This window comes from Myotis nattereri, assembly GCF_964212035.1.
Source record: "Myotis nattereri genome assembly, chromosome: 7".
In the NCBI taxonomy this organism is placed as follows: Eukaryota; Metazoa; Chordata; class Mammalia; order Chiroptera; family Vespertilionidae; genus Myotis; species Myotis nattereri.
This window is the reverse complement of record NC_138082.1, coordinates 81,554,855-81,577,271: the sequence shown is the minus strand read 5'-3', so window position 1 is coordinate 81,577,271 and position 22,417 is coordinate 81,554,855. Positions and strand designations below refer to the sequence as shown.

The 22,417-nt window shown below is 36.4% G+C and overlaps 1 protein-coding gene across 3 annotated transcripts in view; it reads right to left on the bottom strand.

Moving 5' to 3' along the window:
* Positions 1-22,417, bottom strand: part of DPP10 (dipeptidyl peptidase like 10) — a 1,372,039-nt gene that overhangs the window by 433,726 nt on the left and 915,896 nt on the right. For all 3 annotated transcript variants that reach the window (XM_081095341.1, XM_081095339.1, XM_081095340.1), the window contains exon 3: positions 22,001-22,096. In XM_081095341.1, the coding sequence (XP_080951467.1) occupies positions 22,001-22,096 (96 nt within the window). The remainder of the gene's footprint in view (positions 1-22,000; positions 22,097-22,417) is intronic.

Sequence of the window (22,417 nt, the reverse complement as noted above, 5' to 3'; positions counted from 1 at the left end):
GACCGGTGTAGCTCAGTGGATAGAGCGTTGGCCTGTGGACTGAAGGGTCCTAGGTTCGATTCTGGTCAAGGGCATGTACCTTGGTTGTGGGCACATCCTTAGTGGGGGGTGTGCAGGAGGCAGCTGATTGATGTTTCTAACTCTCTATCCCTCTCCCTTCCTCTCTGTAAAATATCAATAAAAATATATTTATAAAAAAAATACATATGATCAACATATTACATATGTTAATGAAAAATATTTTCAAAATGCAAGACCCTAATTTTATACTCTTAACTTCATAAATTTTAAAAAGACTTAAAAAGCTATTTATATTACAAGAAAACAAGCAGCAGAAAAATTGCTTATATTATAATAGGGTCATTGTTAGAGGCATAAGGAAATTAAGAACCAACACTCATTCTAATACAATGTCTTATAAGCATCCATTCATAATTTAAAGACATTTATAGAAAGAAGCAACATTATTTAATTGTCCTACTACTCTGTTTAATTTTTTTTTCTTTTATTAGGGTGAAATATGGCTCCCTATAACTTTCCTTCATGGATGCTAGGCTAAATTAAAATATAATCCTTTCAAATGGTATTCCTTAGAATATTTGAATATCAGGATTATTCTCACTTTAGTACTTTTCTCATCCACTGTGAGAATCGCAGCATCTTAGTAAATTCAGATTTGTGTCCAAATAATAATACTCAGCCAATTAACACTCAGAGAGAAATGCACTAATTAAATTACTCTGAGTATGTTATCCAACCAGAAAAGCAAAACACTACTAAAAACAGCAAAGCAACCTATAACATTGACAATCATTAAGGAAAGGAAAAGGAATCTGATAAGGTAAGATTAATTTGTCTGTAAACCAATCATCCTTAAATGTTATTTGATAAAAGAGCTTATGTTCATGTATTTTAATGAAAAATCTTCGTTTGCTCTAATTATGAGTGCAAATATTTTCATGAGATGCTTATTTAAGACAGCGGTTCTCAAGCTGTGGGTTGCGACCCCTTTGGGGGTCAAACGACCCTTTCACAGGGGTCGCCTAAGACCATCGGAAAACACAGATATAATTACATATTGTTTTTGTGATTAATCACTATGCTTTAATTATGTTCAATTTGTAACAATGAAATTGGGGGTCACCACAACATGAGGAACTGTATTAAAGGGCCGTGGCATTAGCAAGGTTGAGAGCCACTGATTTAAGAGGTTATTTCTGCCATCTGGTGGCTATATACTCAAATTACAAGAAAAGTGTTTGAGGGACATAAGATTTCAAATGGAGAGTTCATCTCAAAATCTAAATAAAATGCACACAATAGGCATACTACAAGAAAAAGTACAGAATAAGTTAAAATTACAAACTGATCAAACATAGCTCATATTTTGTGGAAAACAGTAATAGAAAGGGGTTCTGGGAACCAAAACATTGAGTTAAAATTGTAGTAAATGCTGTCATACTCATTTGGATAAACTTCATAAACTTCTAATTTCCAAAACAAAATTAATTTAATTTGTTCAATAACAAAGGCCTCCACAACTCCTTAGGCAGAACAGTCTTCATGTTATCTTCTTATTTGAAGAAGACACTTTCAGGAATTCAAAGGCATATGCCTTCTTTATCTTCAGGTTCTCTAAGTGGGAGCAGCATCACCTGCCGCCTGTGAGAGGTACACATTTCCACACCTACTGAATCGGAAAGGGGATGAGACCCAGCAGCTCCTGCTTTAACAAGGCCTCCAGGTGCTTCTGATGCATGCTAACCTTCGGTTTATCTTAGATCTTCTGAGCTTATATGGTTGGAATATGTGATTTAGACAGATGAAGAGCTCCAGGACAGACACTGGTTGTTTACATTTACCTTCTTGTTTAAATCTATCTCTGCGTTTTACAAAACATGCAGTGCAGGAATTAAACCTCAACTTCCCGTGTTCATTTTGTTTACAAGGAGCAGAGTCGGAACCAGTCGTTGACACTGTACAGCTTTTGCTCCATGTGTATACTTCTCCGTGCTTTTACTTCCTTCCTCTGCAAATCGTCAGCCACTACAGTTTTTAAGATCAAGCTTTTAATTCTTCATGCATTAACTCCATCTTAATATGATCAACTACTATGTCTTTCCCCTGACCTTTTCTAAGATTATCACAGGGCAAAAATGAATGACCTTAAAGGAAATAAATGAGAATTCCAAGGGATAAGTGTTTTCAAGCCTATGCACAAACTCACAATTATCCTGTCACCTAGAATAGGTTAAACAAGAAAAACAACCACCAAGCTAAGTCTGCGATAGGGGGTTTCAGTTACTTGCTTGTGCATTTACTTTGTCCAGTGGAATATTTTATTTTATTTATTTTAATAAGAAAGCCGAACATTAAAACCAGTTGAAAGTGAGACTGTTCGGGTTGAAGCAAAAAGAGCCTGTCATGTAGCTGTTCCTTGCAAAGCTCCACAGACCTGTCTTAGGACCAAGTGTTGGCATGGTCAAATCTGCAAACGCTGATAGAAAACATTTCCTTTGCTGAGCACCTCTGCATATATTACAGGTAGACTTATAAGAATTACTACGAACAGAAAAGCACTTTTCTGCTTAGGCTGAATAATCCGCCAATAAAGTGGACCATGGAAGGAAAAGACAGGCCCTCTCCGATACTGAGGAGAAAGCTGCACTGTGCCTGCGGAGCTGCCCTTGCTCCTGCAGCCTGAGGCTCGCTCATCCTGTCTTGTTCACTTAGCATCTTCTATTCCTCCTTAAAAACCTCACTAAAGTCCTATTTCCTTAATAAAGGCTCCACCACAGCAACTCAATCTTTCTACTGCTATAGTTTTTATTTTGAACAGATTTCTAACATTAAATGATACCCAAACATTTTACTAAAATTATTTGCCTGTGACTCTATCTCACCCTTGAGTTAAGGTATAGTCCCTCATTCATCTTTCTATCTCCAACACCAAATATAGGTGCAGCATGTGATAGGCACTCAGTAAGTGTGTAATTAATCAAAACTACAGAGGAAAATTAAGGCAATTATTCAGGTAAAATAGTTTAAAAGCTCAAAAACAAACAAACAAACAAACAAACAAACAAACAAAAACAACAATAAGAAACTACCTGATTAGACTTGAAGCGAATGATATTTTATTCATAATAATCCAAACTTCAATTTTCTGCTTATTATGAGCATACAGAATACTTTATATGATAATCTTGATTTTGAGATACCTTTGAGAACACTCCCTTTCCAATCAATGTTTGCATTGATTTATTTGACTACGCTTTTAGTCTAACAAGGCTACAGATAAACCACACCGTCTGGATAGAAGTCTGATCATTTGCCATTACATAACGTAGAAACATTCAAACTTGTAAAGAACTTTTGTGAGTTTATTTGAGCCAAACTGTCGACTATTGCCAAGAAGCAGAATCTTAATGCTTTGGGATAATGCTCCAGAGAGGGGCGGCTTTTCATCTTGTTTTGTGCATTGCCATCAGAGGAGGAGATCTAAGTGGGTTTCAGGAAATCTATTGGTGGTAGATTAGGAGGTGGGAGAAAGCAAAGCGGAAGAACCTCTAAGATTCTATAAAAAGTAAAATGACAGACACATACTTCTTTTAGCTAGGTGGGTACAGGATAGTTAACAGCCAACAATTAACTTAATAACAAGAAGGAATTTATGGTCTCTGTCCTGGCACCCCCAAGCATTTGGTTGTGCCCTGAGGGGTCTGGACAAAGGGAAGTTACAAGTTACCCAGACATTTCACAATAGGCGCAGGTAAGGTAAAGATTGGCCTTGATCAGGGAAGATACTGGTCTAGGAGATGACTACCCACCGTCACTGCTTTTAGTTAGAGTTCTAATTTCAGATCATCCTTTGTGGTTGCTTTAGGTCTTGGGGTTTGCGAGACGGCCATGCAGGCCTCCCCGATCTAGTCAGGTCAGCACGTGGCCTTTTCTTGCACCCCAAAATTGCATACATGCTTTTCTGTAGATTCTATGACATTTTGAAAATGAAATGTACTTTAATGAGCACTGCCTTTATAATTATTCAAAGTATGTCTACATTTTTGGAATACCCTATAGACCTACTGAAATATGAACCTCCAGCTGTTTTAGGAAAAAATTTCCTCTGATACGCAATCAAATCTTAAAAACCATTTCAATGAAAACTCAAACAACTCTCTGTTAATGTCTACAGATCCTATGCTTATTTAAAGTAACTGATATAATTAGTAAAAAAACAGCCCATTTTCATTAGCAGGTAAAAAATAAAACCATATATTTGACTAGATAGTTGTCATAGAAATAATTAGCTATAAACTTACCCTACAGTAATATTACCATACTAGTGTCCCAGTGCATGGATTCATGCACATTGAAAGGAAATTAACTAGAAGAAATACTTTAATATTGCTATCCGTGTCTTGCTAATGAAAAGAAAATAGCATTCTACTGAGTCTCCTATCTACCTACTCCAGGACTTCTGTGAGGATCAAATGAGATGAGGCATGGGGAAAATGCTTCACAAACATTTGGTTGAACTAAAATGTTTGCACTGGCTATAAAGCAAGTCAGGTTCTTGGTCTAAAGAAACTCCAAGTATGCTAGTCGCTAGGGAGAGGAAGCCAGGCATTGCTTCATGACATCATTACCCAGTGCCCATAGCCACCGTTTCCAGGCTGGGCTGGGCTGGGCTGTGGGCCGCAATTTGCTCCATGGGGTCTTGGCAGTGCTGGCTGCGATTTGGTGGGGTGTTGCTCTGGGGTGGTGGTAGGGCCTGTGTCCCATTTGGGGGGAGCTGAGTATTGGTTTGTCAGCTCCAGGTTCGTGGTGCCACTTATTTTTAAGTGGCCAGTGCTCATCATGGCAGTTCCTGTGTTGAGTGTCTGCCCCCTAATGGTCAGTGCACGTCATAGTTATCGGTCAGACAGATGGACACTTAGCCTTTTATATATATAGATAAAGGCAGTTTGTTATATAAATTTCAATAAAGGTGTCAAATTTTACTCAAAGAAAATACTTTGAATTACTTTAAGTTTAAAAGAGAAACACCCATTGCACCACCACACATCTGCATAAACACATAACAACATGCAGGTCTTCATTGAAAACAGGTTAGTGCATTAAAACATATCGACATGTCCACTGGCCATGCCTTAATGATAGTTACATTTCTACACATTAATGTTTCTTCTCATCCTTTTGAACAAATTCAATTCAAATTAATGACAATATAAATGTTGCAAAAAAGAGGTAATTAGAAATAAGTATCTATAATAGTAAAAGTATAATATGCTAATTAGACTGGACGTCCTTCTGGAAATCCTTCCAGACGACCTTCTGGAAGAAACTGGGGTTGTGAGGGAAGCCCTAGTCCTGAGTGCCTGCTGGCGGCCAGAGGGAAGCCCAGGTCCTGGGTGCCAGAGGGAAGCCGGTGCCAGCAGTCGGGAGAAGGAAGGCCTACTCTTGCACAAATTTCGTGCATTGGGCTTCTAGTAATAAGGTAAGTTGTTTCAAAGGCTAAAAGAAATAATAAATTGAAAAAGAAGGTTGTAGGAAGGTAGTAAAGTGTAAAGGGGGTCAAATATATGGTGATGATGGAAGGAGACTTGACTTTGGGTGGTGGGCACACAGTGCAATATATGGATGATATATCATAAAAATGTACACTTGAAATCTATATATTTTATTAATTAATGTCACCCCAATAAATTTAATAAAAATTAAAAAAAGAGATGCTGGATACATTATAATAAAATATCAGGAAAATAGAATAATACTGAGCATTACATTTGCAGGCTCTCACATTGCTGGAAGTGTTCAAGTGCATCCCTTGATCTCAAAACAGTATGAGCTGTAATTTGCATCCTGTGCTCCTTAAAGACTGGAGATTTCACATAGGCCCCTGGGGACTGCCAGGAAGAAAGAAGAGGAATGCAGCACACTCCAGACTGCCAGCCCCTGAGTTAAATCTTATTCAGAGGAGCTAGTTCCCTCTTCCTCTTCCTTTTCCTTCCTCCCACTCCCAGGCTCCATTCCCTCCTTTCCTCTTTCCATGTATGTTTTTGTTCAAACAGTCTCATGACTAAATGAGATAGAAAACCAATGCTATAAGGAATCCAGGAAATTTTCAATAATTATTACAGACCTTAATTTATGATGAGACCTTAATTTATGATGAGAGTTGAACATATTGATGACCTTTAACTAAGTGATATCCCTGAGATTAAGTAACATTCCAAAACTTGCACAGCAAATAAAGGCCAAACTAAAAAATATATTTATTGAATTCTAAATTTTTGTCAATTGGAAATATTTAAATCCAATCCAAAACCTAGAATAATTGCTATTTTTTCTAGTAAAACTTCTGATTAAACATCAACTTCTGATTTCATAAATATAAAAGCTAGCTTTATTAGCTATTGCATAGAACTTTACAATAACTTCAAAACAAAGAAATATTAAACACAGACCTTAAACAAAGGTGTAGAAGAGGCTCATTGTGAATAACTAATAATTTTGATTCATTTCTTTTGAAAAAGGTTATTAGATACTGCACCTTACTAAAGGTTCAGTGATTTCTAGATCCCCAATTCCCTTCAAGTTACAAGAAAATTTTTATTGCTTGGAAGGATTTTAAAACAGTCAAGACAAAAAAATTGGCATTGAAAACTTAAAAAGTAAAAATATTAAATGATATTAAATGGCATTAGCAGTACTTTCCACATGCTCTCTCAAACTCTACCAAGTTTTCATAGAAACAAACATAGTTGCATTTAGTTGATATCACACTGTACTGAGACGTAGAACTGTCAGCTCCTAGGAAACTGGGAAGAGCTTCCATTACCTATAATGCCTCCGGGGTTGGATTGAAAAAAGGTGAAGCGATTAAGCAAACAAACAAACAGAAAACCCACAGAACTCATAGACACAGACAATATTATGGTGATTATCAGAAAAGGGGTTGGAGGAAGGCAGGAGAAGATAAGGAGTGGTTAAATAATGATGGAAGGAGACTTGATTTGGAGTGGAGAACACACAGCACAATATACAGATGATGTGTTATAGAATTGTACACTGGAAACCTATGTAATTTTATTAACCAATGTCACCCCAATAAATTCAATTAAAAAAAAAAAAAGAATCCACAGTATTTGGAACATCAGGCTATAATGCCAAAAAAAAGGCTAAAATAAAAACAAAAATACACAAAGCCCCCAAAGAGTCCACATTTTGCCACCATTGCCTGTCCCTTGGATCTAGAATTCAAGTGGTTATTTTAACCAGATATGTAGGCCAGCCACATATCTTCCACTTAGGTGCTTCTTGAAGTGGCCCACCAACGGCGCTTTATTCCCCAGTTCCCTCCTCCCTACAGTATCACTCTTACAATGTCCATTAGAAATGTCAACTTCCAGAAAATACCTTGGAACATAATATGTTATGTCATTAATGCTATTTAGAGTGTTAAGAGGCAATCATTGAATGGATGGGGAAAGATGCAATAACAATACTCATATGACTCCTGGTTGGAATGTGCATAGACATTGAAAAGTAATCCGGGAACCCGACAGACAGCTCCACCTGTTTTAAAAATGAGGATTTTGGCCTGGCCAGTGTGGCTCAGAGGTTGAGCCTGGACCCAGGGCCCAGGACCCAGAAAGTCCTTGGTTCAATTCCTGGTCAGGGCACACACCTGGGCTCAGTTCCTGGTAGGGACAGTGCAGGAGGCAGTCAATCAATAAAATTCCTCTCTCATTGATGTGTCTATCTCTCTATCCTTCTCCCTCTCTTCCTAAAAATTAATTATAAAATATGTCTTTTTTAAAAAAAAAATGAGGATCTTAGAAGACTCAGCAAAGTCAAAAGGAATTAACAGAGTCTAGATAGAGGATCCTTCCTCCAGAGATAAGCGAAAAAAAAAAAAAAAAACCCAATGTTCATGAGTAGAAACCTAGAACACCATCCTGAGGCCTCCGGGAGAGGCAATGACTGATTTTTACCTATTTGAAGAAGACAAGATATTTTTTCTAAAAAAAATACAAATAGTTTAAAAATCTGTTTAGAAAGTTAAAGGATCTTTGAAAATGTGTGTTGTGGCCTAACTGGTTTGGCTCAGTGGATAGAGCGTCGGCCTGTGGACTCAAGGGTCCCAGGTTCGATTCAGGTCAAGGGCATGTACTTGGGTTGCGGGCACATCCCCAGTAGGGGGTGTGCAGGAGGCAGCTGATCCATGTTTCTCTCTCATCGATGTTTCTAACTCTCTATCCCTCTCCTTTCCTCTCTGTAAAAAATCACTAAAATATAAAAAAAAGAAAAAAGAAAAGAAAATGCGTGTTGTATATAATCACAGCATAAAATTGTAAAGAATAAAATAGAGATAAAAAGCTTTATATTATGATATAAAGAATAAGGAATATAATTAAGATCTTCAAAGACTCGTAATTTATATAGCCACATTGAAAGCAGAATTAATGCCCAAAAAGAAAAAAAAGGAAATCCATAAAGTAAAGGTAAATTTGAGATGCTCTCAGAATATGCAGGTTAGCCAAGGGATACAATTACTAAGGAACAAGAGCAGAGATTAAAAAGACGGAGAGTAAGCAGTCACCTTTTTTTTTTTTTCTCTCTTCAAGATACTGATTTTATTCCCTTTGACTATATAACCAGAATTGGAACTGCTGGATCGTATGGTAGCCATATTTAAAAAAATAAAAGTATATTTTTATTGATTTCAGAGAGGAAGGGAGAGATAGAAATATCAATGATGAGAGAGAATCATTGATCAACTGCCTCCTGCACAGCCCCCAATGGGGACTGAGCCTGTAACCTGGGCATGTGCCCTGACAGGGAATCAAACCGTGACCTCTTGCTTCATAAGTCTATGCTCAACCACTGAGCCATGCCAGTAGAGCTATTTTTTTGAAATTTTTGATGAGCATCCATACTTTGTTTCCATAATGGCTGTACTAGTTTATAGTTTCATCGAGAGTGTACAAGGACAGAGGGGAGTGTACAAGGGGATCGGGGGGAGTCTGAAATTGTGTCAACATTAAACAATTTTAATTTAAAAAATAAGCATTATAGATGTCTTTGGGGAAGAAACCAGATAACTCTATTATCAAAATATCACTTCTCAGCAAAATCCCAGATTCTGACTACTAATCACTATTGGTGTCCTCTTCCTTTGATAGCCGTTTCGATTGCATGGAATCAATAAATCTATATTTAGAAATTTTCATTATTAAAGGTAAAAAAGACAGTAATATATTAATACTAATTAATAACAAAAATAAAATCACTTGGTTGATTTTAAATATGGCTCTGTGACTTTGTGACCCTGAGAAACACAAGTCAGCTGAGAATTCACTGCCTTTCATTATAAAATAGGGCTTGTGATGATGATTGTGGACAGTGACAGTCAATGAATATGAATCCAGTCTATCTCAAAAAACAATTAAGTACCTAAAAGGTGACAGGTACTGAGCTGGGAGTTATAGGATTAAAATGAAAATAAGCAACATGATCCCCATTCTCAAATACCTTATGGTAAACTGAGGAATACCTCTCTAAAACCTCTCCCAGTATCAGCTTTCTAGAATGAATTGTCATTGTATTGAGAAGTTTGAAAGACAAGGATTAAAAAAAAGTGAATTAATCCTATATAATAAAAGGCTAATATGCAAATTGTCCCCAAGGGCAGAAGTTCGACCGACCAGGAGTTAGATGTATGTTGACCACCAGAGGTGGCTCAGAACATGGCAGGCATCGGTGACGAGGCGCTGACAACAGGCAGCAGTGGAGGTGCTGCTGTCCCTGATGGGCCCCAACAAGAGCAGTATGGCTCTGATCACCAGCCAGGCCTAGGGACCCTACCCATGCAGGAATTTTATGCACCATGCCTCTAGTACAGCCATGGGCAAACTACGGCCCGCGGGCCAGATCCGGCCAGTTTGAAATGAATAAAACTAAAAAAAAAAAAAAAAAAAAAAAAAAAAAAAAAAAAAAAAAAAAAGATCGTACCCTTTTATGTAATGATGTTTACTTTGAATTTATATTAGTTCACACAAACACTCCATCCATGCTTTTGTTCCGGCCCTCCGGTCCAGTTTAAGAACCTATTGTGGCCCTTGAGTCAAAAAGTTTGCCCACCCCTGCTCTAGTATATATATATAAATACAGTCTTAAAAACAAACAAAAAATAAGAATTTTATAAAGATTGAAATCCTATAGTTATTCATCATGAAAATGTGGTGTGTCCTAAGTAACCCACTTATTTCCTTAGAACCTGCCCCAGGAATTGTAAAAAAATAACATTAGTTTTCTTATATAGAGGTTACTTGATACAGAATTTTGCCCATCAGCAATCACACCACACTCTATGACACTGTTGGTCATAATAATTTAGTTTTTGTTAATATTTAAATAAATTGAAGGATATCTTTCCTTTTAATTGGTTAAAGAAGAAATAATGTCTATATATATATATATAATATATATGTATATTTCATCTAAGACTACAAGGAAATATTGTAAAGTTTACCTTCCCAATTGTGTCTATCTTCTAATTAAAATGAGGGTCTGTGTCACCAAAGCCCTAATTCATTGTTGAAGTAGCTACATGCCTAGACATTGCTTTTGACGCTGGATAAGCAAGGGCAAAATGTAGTGCTCCTGCCTGAGAAAACCTAGGGTAGCAGTGCGGGGTCCAACATGGCTGAAGGGACGTTCTTAGTGTAGGGAGCTTTCTGCAAAACCAGAGAGGCCAGCATGAGTCACAGTTGAATTAGAGTAGAACTGACGCTTCCTAAGGAAAAGTATGCATCTGATTCTGGTACCAGAATAATAAATGAAAAAAGCCAAACAGCAAATAATTATTTCTTTGGCTTTTACTCTCTACCAACACATGCCTCACCTAGGCATACTTTTAGGACTATTTTAAAGTGATTTTTAAAAATTGTCTCCCCCCCCCAACTTTTGAGATATAATTGACAAATAAAATGTGATACATATTTAAGGTATACTACTTGATATTTTGATATGTGTAGACATTGGGGAGTAATCACCATAATCAGACTAATTAGCATATTCATAACTTCACAAAGTTACTGTTCTCTGTTTTTCTTGTATGTGTGTGTGTGTGGCGGAGGTGGTGGAGGGTGGGCAGTGAAAACCCTTAAGCTCTGCCCTCTATCGAATTTCAAGTATAACAACGATACAGTAATATTAACTAGAGTCACACTGTTGTACATTAGCTCTTGAGATGAGAAAACAGCTGTTTTGAGTTGCTGCCTGGGCATTTCACAGTATGACAACCTTGCGCACACTGAGTCCAGGCATTTAGCTAAGGACCTGAGCTGAGGATGCCCACCACAAGCTTCAGCTTTGCTTTTCCCAGGGGCCCCTTCTGAAATAACCACTTAGAAGTGAGCCCATGAAGTTCGTGACCACCTCCTGAACCACCTCATCTGCCCTGGTCTCTATCTCCTGCTCACTGGTGACCTAGGGCAGAGGACTGCCCTCCCTTTGGCTCTCTGTGGCCAATCCCTCCGTGTCTGGCATTCAGGATCTGTACGTAATAAACGTGGGACTTTACTTCCTTTGCATGAGTGCACTGAAACCCAGCCTTCAATCAGACGGCCCTGGGTTCTCACTTCCTCATGGTGGGAGCTTATGCTGTTGACCGCTGTGGATGGCTTGTGCCTTCTCATTCAACATGTCATAATCTGCGTATTCGTAATTTAATACACCAGCTGAAGCCCACGAGACAGAGCTGCAGACTTTATTGAACTTGCATAACTTAAAACTCTGTACCCTTCATCCCTCTTCATTAAATAACCTAAGAAACCTTCCTCCAGCTGTTCTTCTTACTAGCTGGGCAAATTACTAAACCCTCCAAGCTCAGTTTCTTCAGCTGTAAAGTGGAGATCATAAAAATAATTCATAGGATTGTTGTGAAGATTAAATCACATTGTACACTACAAGCAGTAAGCCCAGTGCCTGGCACTTACCCAACACCCAATGACTAGTTATTATTGCTGTTGTGATTCTCACTCTGGTGCTTAAACAAAAGTATTGCCCAGAAATATTGGCTGACTTGCCCACAGCCATACAGTGTAGGGAAGTGAAAATCAATTTTCGATCAATAAATGCATAGCCCATGGACACAGACAACAGCGTGGTGAAGGCCAGCGGGTTAGTGGCTGGGTGGGGGTAGGCAAAGAGGGGGGAAATAGGAGACATTTGTAATAGTGTCAAGAATGAAAAAAACACCCACACAAACAAAAATAAGTATAGAGACAAAAATTTATAAATGTTTTAAAGTTTTCACAGGACGTATAGCCCTTGTGATGCTCACAATGACTGTGAAGGAAGGAATAAGATAAATTATCCTCTCAGTCTAATGGATGAAGACTTAGAGTTAAGTCAAGTTGCCCACATCAACCAGTGACACAACTACAGTTCTAATGTCTGGGGGCCTAACCCTTCCCTTGTAAGACACTCTAACACACAGTGGCTGCTTTTCCGCCTGGATATTGGGAAGGCCATAAAAACAACACATCTGGATGGTTCTGAGCCCCAGTCACTTAATCAGCAGCCCAAGAAAATTGTGCAGTATTTCTGCTCTACAAGGCCTCCTGCACTTTTCTACTTAAGATATTTTATAATTTTAAAACCTTTTGAATATCATAAGATCTTGATGCCATTAAACTCCAAAGAGTGCAATATAAAAACGTATTTCATCATGGGTGTGGGGTGATGGTAGAAAAATTAAATCAGTAAGACTGGTAATGTCAGGAAACCAAATGAACATTCACACTCCTAGGAAAGAGTGTGAATACACACACATACACACACATGAATTAATGTGCATTTTCACTTACAAATGAAATACCTTCCAAAACCAGGTAGGTGCAAGCTACCTGCTTTCAGACGCTTTTGGAAGAACAGGGCGGTGACGGGTCGATGGCCCGCGTCCACACACAGTCCTAGTAATGAATGTTCGCGCTCACTCAAGCTGGCATCAGTACTGACAGCACAGAGGACTGTAAGGTGTTATCAACTGAAAGTGCAAAATGAGATCAGCTTTTAAATTATTTTTCAGCAACGTCATGTGGCCAGTCAAGACAAAGAGACAAGGGCTTCACGTCACATAATGGAGGTTTCCTGTGTGGAACTACGGAGCAGGGAAACTTCTGTGAAAGCTGACACCACTCCCTAGGAACTCTTTCCGGTCAATGTATCAATGGATTCCTAAACCAAAGATCTATTAAAGCAGCGGCTTAAACCATACCTCGATGTTGATTTAGAGACAAAATAATAAAATCTTACAACTAGCCCAGCCTGTATGACTCAGTGATTCAGTGTTGACCTATGAACCAGGAGGACATGGTAAGATTCCTGGTCAGAGCACATGCCCAGGTTGTGGGCCTGACCCCCAGTAGGCGGCATGCAGGAGGCAGCCCATCAACGATTCTCTCTCATCATTGATGTTTCTATCTCTCTCCCACTCCCTTCCTCTCTGAAATCAATTAAAAACCGTATAACTAAAGTTGAACTAATAGTTCAAATGTTTACAATCTCATAGCAATTACATGAATCCCATTAAAGTGTCCTTATCACATGATCATCCAACCACTTTAGAATATAAGCAAGAGTGGAGAGCTCATTACTTCCTACCCTAGATTAACCAAAAGCTGTAAAACTACATTTTCCAATATGACTTACTGTAGGTAAGTAGACGTATACTGCCCCCCCCTAATTTACGTTTCAGTTAATTCTAAAGTCTACATGATAAATCTAACCCTTACTCACAGGGTGCCCTTTCATAGCTAATGGTGTTTCTGAAATAACTCTTCCCTGCTTCTCTAGGTCTGACTTGCTTCAACTATTTATCAGGATTTTTAGCTCATAATTCTGATTTACTTCCTTGTATACCTCTTAATGGTAAACTATGTCATTCAGTATTAGTCCAATTTCAGAAACCAGCTATGATCAGCACATCTCTAATAACTAATCTATTCTTCTCTCTGCTTGAAACAAATGTATTCCTTTACCTGTTCCTATTCTTATAATTCCACACTTATATGTGTATCATTACATGAAACAAGATTCATAAGATATTAGTAATCATTCACAAATTGGTGATAATTACTTGGAGGTTCATTATACTGCTCTTCCATTTTTTATGCTTAATGAACAAAGTTTCATTAAAAAGTTACATAAAAGAATATTCCATCCTCAGACTTTCCATACTTTCAATTACTCAATTACTCTCAATTCTCATTTGAAGCAATGCATAATTAACAGTTTAACTCATAAATAGATGTGTAGTGCATTAAGTGCATTAAATCATTAGGGGTGATAAAAAAAAGTTTGCATCTTACTTAGCAATATAAACTGGGTTGTCAATTTCACTCATGTCATTTAGCAAGTCTGTTAGAAGTTGAATCAAGTTTTGAAAGTGATAGCAGAGAACTGTGAAATACTGATATTAACAGTACTTACAAATAATAAAATTCACCAAATTCCACTACTACCAGGTGCTATGACGTTACCTGTTGCCATATTGTCATTTGCTTTAAGACCTATTGTTCTACATTACTCAAATTTGAATTATTCCCAAATTAAAAAAAAACAAACAGAATTGGTCTCCTGTGTCATTCAGTCAAACCCTCTAATTATGCAGATGAAGGATCTGAGGTTCAGGAAAGTGATGAGGTTTACCCAAGGTGAGCATTCACCTATTATAAGCTAAGATTCCTGAATTCTGGTACAATACTTGGTTTTCTATTCCACACTAAGTTGTAAATTCCAGTTCTGTGGGCTCTTATTCCAGAGTTCTTGCACAAATTTGTTTGAGGAGTTTCACTTTTCCTACCTTAATTATATAGCATATGCTTAATCTTATATCTAAAGTTTTAATTATTGTCTCTTCGTGTTGTCTTTCTCTTAATATTGTTCTCCTTCATTTATATGTGTTTACATTTACTATGCTCATTATTATGGGAAAGTAACATAATATGTCTAATTCTGCCTCCTTCTAGCTGTGTAGACTTGAACCCATTTACAAATGAATATATCTTTACTTAAGCATTAGATATAATGAAATAAAATGCAAAGCAGAGTTCCTGGCAACTATTAGATGTCTCCCCAACATAATGTTTATTTAATAAATAACGTTAATAATAAATTGATGAAGGCAGATATTACTTCATTTTTTTTTCATCTCTAGAGTACTATGGAAAGGGTATATAATTCTCATCAGATAAATATAGAAAATAAAAGGCAAATGTAGAAAATAAGTAGAATTAAATCTGCTAGATCTACTATGGTGTATGTCTCTATGAACACATGGCACCAACCACTATGAACAGGATGGAAATTTCAGTTGACTAAATGTTTGTGCATGAAATGACTTTACCATAAAGAATCTTAGCAATTTAATAATAATAAAAAAAATCATTGTTAAAAATTCTTCTACCTAAATGTTTCCTGAAATGTACCTTCATGCTTAGTATATATTTATTCAATGTAAAAATTGAATTAGTTGATTGTGTTTTATCTAACTATCTCAATGGGCCATTTAAACTGACTAAATTAACAACCTGATTAGGTTAAATTAGTCCATCAGAAAGAAAGAAATACACACACACAGCAAATATAACTCCAGTAAAGTAATTTGTATTATAAGCTTAATATGTAAATATGAGTTCATTATTACAGTTACCTACACAACTCTTTTGTTTTACAGTTACAATCAATGATATAAAATGATTACATTTTCTCACGATCTGCTAAGAATTCTAGTCAAATTCAAACAGTCCAATATAAGTAAAATAACTTCTTCCCTTATTATCTGTCTTTTCCTTAACATTTCTTTCCTTAAGGCATTAGGTATGTTTCTATTAATTGATTTATAAACACTGTTAAATGTTAGTTCGAGTACAACACAACAAAATTCACTTTAGACATTTCCTGTACTCCAGTGTCTCCTCCCCAACATCGAATATGAAAGACCTGGATTCTGGCCAGAGCTAATTACTGATATGATTGGAAAGTGAAGAAAGCCTTTTTGTAACGCAACTTACTCATAGCAAACAATTAGTGCCCACCAGCCTTTCAAACAAGGGTTTTCAAAGAAATGCACATAAATAACATACGTTGAAAAATAAATGTGAATCCTGTCATACTACAGACATATAAAGTGAAGTTCCTAACACCAGTATCTCCCATTTTAATTCTAAGGAAAATAAAATAGCTGATAATCATGAAAGCAACTTCAATTTTTACTTCCAAATGAAGATGTAATAAAAGGGTGAATCTACTGAAAGAGATTAAAGGGTAACAAGTACGGTAAAATGAACGAGTATTAATATCCTAATGAATGCCAATATTGAGTTGATCAACTTTTCACCATTAATTTTGCACACATGCACACAAACAGCATTTTTCTTAGTCATCCTTACGTGCTATGCTAATTCCTATGACTGTGTCCTAATCAATCCTTTTCTCCCCATGATATCCCCTTTTTCCCCCTAGGTTCCTCTGCCCCCTACAGTGAAACTGAACTTCATTTCTTCCATAAAGAGTACTCAATTATTCTTAACTCAAACTGATCTCTTATATTTCCAATGTATTAAAAATAAAACAATAATTGAAAAATGTATTACCCAATGTTGTATAATTATTTCAGATCTATTATTAGCAGTAAGTTTCTAAATTCTGTAGGTACCGTAATTATATTTCCTTTAAGCATGTCAGTGGTCCATGCCTATATTAGTTATGACTATGAATGTATATAAGTAAAGAATGTATCAAATAAAGAAGAAGAAAACATAATAAAAAGAAGTTCAATAAACAAAATGTGCAAGTGTGAAGAGAGAGATAAGGGAGATGGAAATGTATTTTTGATTCTGGGGAAAAGAAAGTTGATCAAATCTCATTGTAGTCTTGATTCAATACGTTTTGCACCTCTCTACTTAAATTCTACTTCCTGTGCCATCACAGCCTTTGATTACTAATTCACTCCTTTAACCCATAGATATGCATAAAAATACTGTACACAACGAGGGAAGAACCTTTATATTCATAATTCCCTTTAATGAAAGGACTGCATCTATTCATCTTATCTAGAATATTTTCGCTATGTTCAATAAGCACATGTTGAATAAAAGATAGGTGAACACGTAGATGGAAAAATAGATGTCAATGTCAAGTGTCTATTGAATCTACATTTGTGCTGACAAACCCAGGTCCTGGGCCAACAAAAACAGACCAATCATAATTTTGTACAATTTATTACAGCTATGAAAACACCATTTATTTTACTACAAATCTTTCAAATGGTAACAGATTTCCACTTAAAATATACAAAACTCTGTATTGTAGCTGGAACTCAGTAATTCTTGATGAACTCGAAGCATAACTCTTTCATCTCTCTCAGACTTTTTTTCTTTATTATAAGTTAAAAATGAATTTATTTTTTTTGTCAGTTGATTTTTAATTGAATGTATTGGGGTGGCATTGGTTCACAAAACCATGCAGGTTTCAAGTGTACAACTCAACCTAACATCATCTGCACACTACATCGAGCAAATTCTCTTTACATCCCCATTTTCCCTTCCTTTGCCCACCTCCACCTACCCCCAACCCCGTGTCCCTGTGCCTATCACCACACTGTTGTCTGTGTCTAAAAGTATAAAAGTATATATACACTTTTATATACTTACTTAATTCTTAATTTCAGTCTAACGCTCTCCCAACTGAGCTATTTCGGCCGCTGCTTAATTCTTAATTTCAAAAATCAAAATATAGTTTTCTTTCACAAAGTAGGTTGCAATATGAAAATTTACCTATCCTAATCTAAAGTTTGTTTTCTATTTCCAACTCCCTTTAAATACTTTAAAGTAATCATTATATGTCTAAAACATAAAAATATTATTTTTTTCTCTGAAATGTTAACACTCAATTTTATGGGTAAATACTTTTCCCTACTCTATTTGCTGTTTACTATAAATATTATAATTTTAAGGCAAGCTGGAATCTTAAAAACATTTCCTTAAAGAAAATGATTTAAATTTCAAACAATAATTTAAATATAGGCTAAGCAAAATAAATCAGAAAGAGAAAGACAAATACCATATGATCTCACTTATATGTGAAATCTAATAAACAAAATAAACTGAGAAACAAAATAGAAACAGAGGCGTAGATACATGGAACAGACTGACAGCTGTCAGAAGTAAGGGGTTTGGGGGGCTGGATGGAAGCAGGTAAAATGATGCAGCAAACACATGCATACATATACAGTAGATGGGGTTAGGTAGAAGTTGGCAAAGGGAAGATAAATGGGGAAAAATGATTTTGCTTTGGGTGTTAGGCGCATGATGCAGTATGCAGATGATGTTTTGTTAAGTTGTAAACTTGAAACCTATATGGTTTTGTGAACCAATGTCACCCCAATAAATTCAATAAAAATGTATGTGGGGAGATGAATAATTTTAAGGAAGATGGCTTTCTAGGTTTCAAGGTGACACAACTAGAAAAAAAGATGCTATAAAAATGTAGATTCAAGCTTATGAGCAGATATGGGGGAAGGCAGATGTTAAGCTAACCATGAACATGAGTCCCCGTCAAAGGCTGCAATGACATTCAGTTATTTTATTTGGGAACCAGTATAAGAAATGACATTGCTGCACTCCCATCTACCTGTGGTGACCTCCAAGACTAAATGAAACTTCCAAATGAGCTTAACTTAGGCCTCTTCAAGAGACGTACATACTAAGAAAGCCTGGCGAGACACCTCATGAGAGTAAAGAAAAAATTCAAATTTTATATTTAGATACAATCTGTGATAATGAGGCCAAGGTTACACCTTCTATTCATATAGTTCCCACTGTGTTTCCTGGCCATGTGAGGAACCAGTAAGTAGGCCAAGTATCTAGTGACTGCTAGGAAAGCGATCTGGGTTGAATAAGAGGAATGAAGAAGCACAAATCTACACTCTCACTGGGAAAGCAGCACAGTGAACACAGTCTACTGGCAGCGAGTCGATTTCTTCAGTGGTATTTACAAAGCCTCTGAGAGCTTAAGCCTGTTTAAAGGTTTGTTTCTAAAATATTTTTATTGTTTTCAGAGAGAAAGGGAGAGGGCGAGAATCATTGACCCGCTGCCTCCTGCACACCCCCTACTGGGGATTGAGCCCATAGCCCAGGCAAATGCCCTGACCAGGAATTGAACCTGTGATCTCCTGGTTCATAGGCCAACACTAAACTACTGAGCCACATCAGCTGGGTGAAAGGGTTGTTTTTATCTCAAATTTCAAAATAAATATTATAGCCTATGTTTCAGCTAGAATATAATGATAACACTGCAGCTTTGTCCCAGGATGTTTCTCAAGATTAGGTTTACCAATAGTTAAGAATGAAATTATTTTTTAAGCTTAAAATGATTAACTCCAAATATATGATTTTGGTATCTCGTGAAGAGTTAAAGGAGAATGTTAGAATGTGTGCCCTAGATAATGAAATGGCTTAATTTAGCATGCAGTTCACTGCTTAAATATCCATCCAGTCCTTTGGCATTTCAATATCAAAGTGTCATTTATACACAGGAGTGAATGTCTCTTTAAATAATCCAAGCTAACCTGAGAAGGGAGATAAGGCCCAAGATTTTTGCTTGCTTTCCAAAGTCAAAGACCACAGATTTCTAACGCTTTTCCAAAATCTTGGTGGCTAAAACAGAATATCATTTAGCAATTCAAATCTAATAACACATTTTTTTCACAATGTTGTTGTCCTCTTCTTTAATAGAAAATAAGTGTTAGCAAATAAAAAGATGACTTGCAGAATTACCATAGCACATTAGGAGAATGATGTGTGAGAAATCTGTGTATTAGAACAATGCTTGGTAATGATACCTCATTTTTATTAATCTCCTTTAGTTACAGTGCTCATCTGAAATAATCATAGTGCAAAGGCAACACTATGGCAAGTCCTTAATTTGTAAACATTTCAAATAAAAATATACAAATAAATTAATTAAATTATTTATTTATTTATTTATTTATTTTTAAAATATATTTTATTAATTTTTTTACAGAGAGGAAGGGAGAGAGGTAGAGAGTTAGGAACATCAATGAGAGAGAAACATCGATCAGCTGCCTCCTACACATCTCCCTCTGGGGATGTGCCCGCAACCCAGGTACATGCCCTTGACCGGAATCGAACCTGGGACCTTTCAGTTTGCAGGCCGATGCTCTATCCACTGAGCCAAATTAGTTTCGGCAAATTATTTTTATTTATAATAGCAACAATTTTCAACCTTTTTCATCATAAAGTATTTAAACAATTCTGCAGCACACCAAAAAATATAGTTTTTGCTGATATCACAAAAATATAGGCATATTTTGATTTATTCACCCAGGATGGCTATTGCTGTGTTAGCTGTTGTCATTTCTTAATTTGATAATCTAAGGAAAAGAGGTCAGAGCCCTTTACTGAATAGTCAGGGACTGCGTGTTTTAAAAATTCTTGTAGCACACCAGTTGAAAATCACTGCATAATACCATCACCATGATTCATACTCGTCTTCCAACTGATTTCAATTGAAACTTAGTTTCTTGAAAAATAACACAGAACATCAATGAAATGCATTCATTTATTCAAAGACATGTCTTGAGTGCCAGGTGACCTCCAGGAACTGTATTAATGCTAACCAAACAGTATGATTTGGCCTCTTCCCTCATGAAGTAACTTCCCTTCATTGTATAGTTCCCCAAAATTACCATTTACTTTTCAGGTATACAAGCACTTAATTAGAATATTAGAGAAGAAAGGACTATAAGTGAGGTAATTGTTATTAGATAAAGGGCAAAGCTTATTTTATTTATCATAAAATAATCTACTCTATGCCTTGAAAACAAGCAAAGATATTATGTCTAAATAAATTGAAGGGCAAAGATGAACTGTATTCTGACCACAGAGATTAGTATGGTCAGGCAAATCGGAATATTCGCCAACACATTTCTTTTGACTGGATAATCCACTCACTTTCCCTATCACCTGCCATAAAGAGAAACCATGGAACCACTCAATGATTTTACTTTTGGTTGTTTCTTTTACAATCTAAATGCTCTTTTAAACTCCTTGAAAATAATAAAATCTGAAATTACTAAGGAAAGCTGAGATGGTTTCTTTGCCAGGGCAGAAAAAGACAAAGTGCAATATATTCCCATGTGATTTCTCAGTCATTTCAAGTTTGGAAAGAGTCTCCCTAGTTTGCGGCACTTTAAAAAGAAAAGCCACCAGAAGGAAAAGAAACTAATTTGTTAGCCACATTTGCAGCATATACATATGCAGTCTCTCAAAATCCATCCTTTACACCAAGAAGAGTGACCTAGAGAAATGCTGGAGATGTAACACATTTAAAGTGACATGGCTAATAATGACCATGAGGGAACCACAGATACCAAACAATTGATCTAACGTGTGGAGGATATTTCTATTGATGACCTATCTTAGGAATTGGTTTCCTCACATGAGCCAAGATACTGATTAAAAAGTTGATGCAATCTTTGAAGAATGATGTCGATTCAAATACTAACTTCAAATAGCATTATTTGCTTAGGCCAGTGGTTCTCAACCTTCCTAATGCCGCGACCCTTTCATACAGTTCCTCATGCTGTGGTGACCCCCCAACCATAAAATTATTTTCGTTGCTACTTCATAACTGTAATTTTGCTACTATTATGAATCCTAATGTAAGTATCTGATATGCAGGATGTATTTTCATTGTTACAAATTGAACATAATTAAAGCATAGTGATTAATCACAAAAACAATATGCAATTATATATGTGTTTTCCGATGGTCTTAGGCGACCCCTGTGAAAGGGTCATTTGACCCCCAAAGGGGTTGCGACCCACAGGTTAAGAACCACTGGCTTAGACTGTAATTATATAAAACTCAATAAATATCACACATAAAAGGCACACACATACCATTGATCCATCGGGCTTCAGGATCATGCAGCACGAAGTCCTCCCTGAAGAGGTCTTCCAAGGACAATCTGGTTTCTGATGAATTTGTAAGTTCATCTAAAATTAAGTAAATCTCAGATTAGGCACTTATTGCATGTTAATTTTTAAAATGAATGAATCATAAAAGTTGAAATACTTTGTTTCAAAAATATGTTAAATAGATGAGAATATAAAATGATCATTTACACATGGGTTTTGGCATTTGAAGTTAGTCTGTTTCATAATATCTTTCAACATATAAAATTATTTTTAACATTAAAATTGTCTTGATCTAGTACAAATTTAATAGATCAACCCCTTGTTAGGTATTGATATATAGTATGAAAAGAAAGTCCTTAAAATTCCCATTGTGTATTGTGCTTCTAAGGGCATATTTTT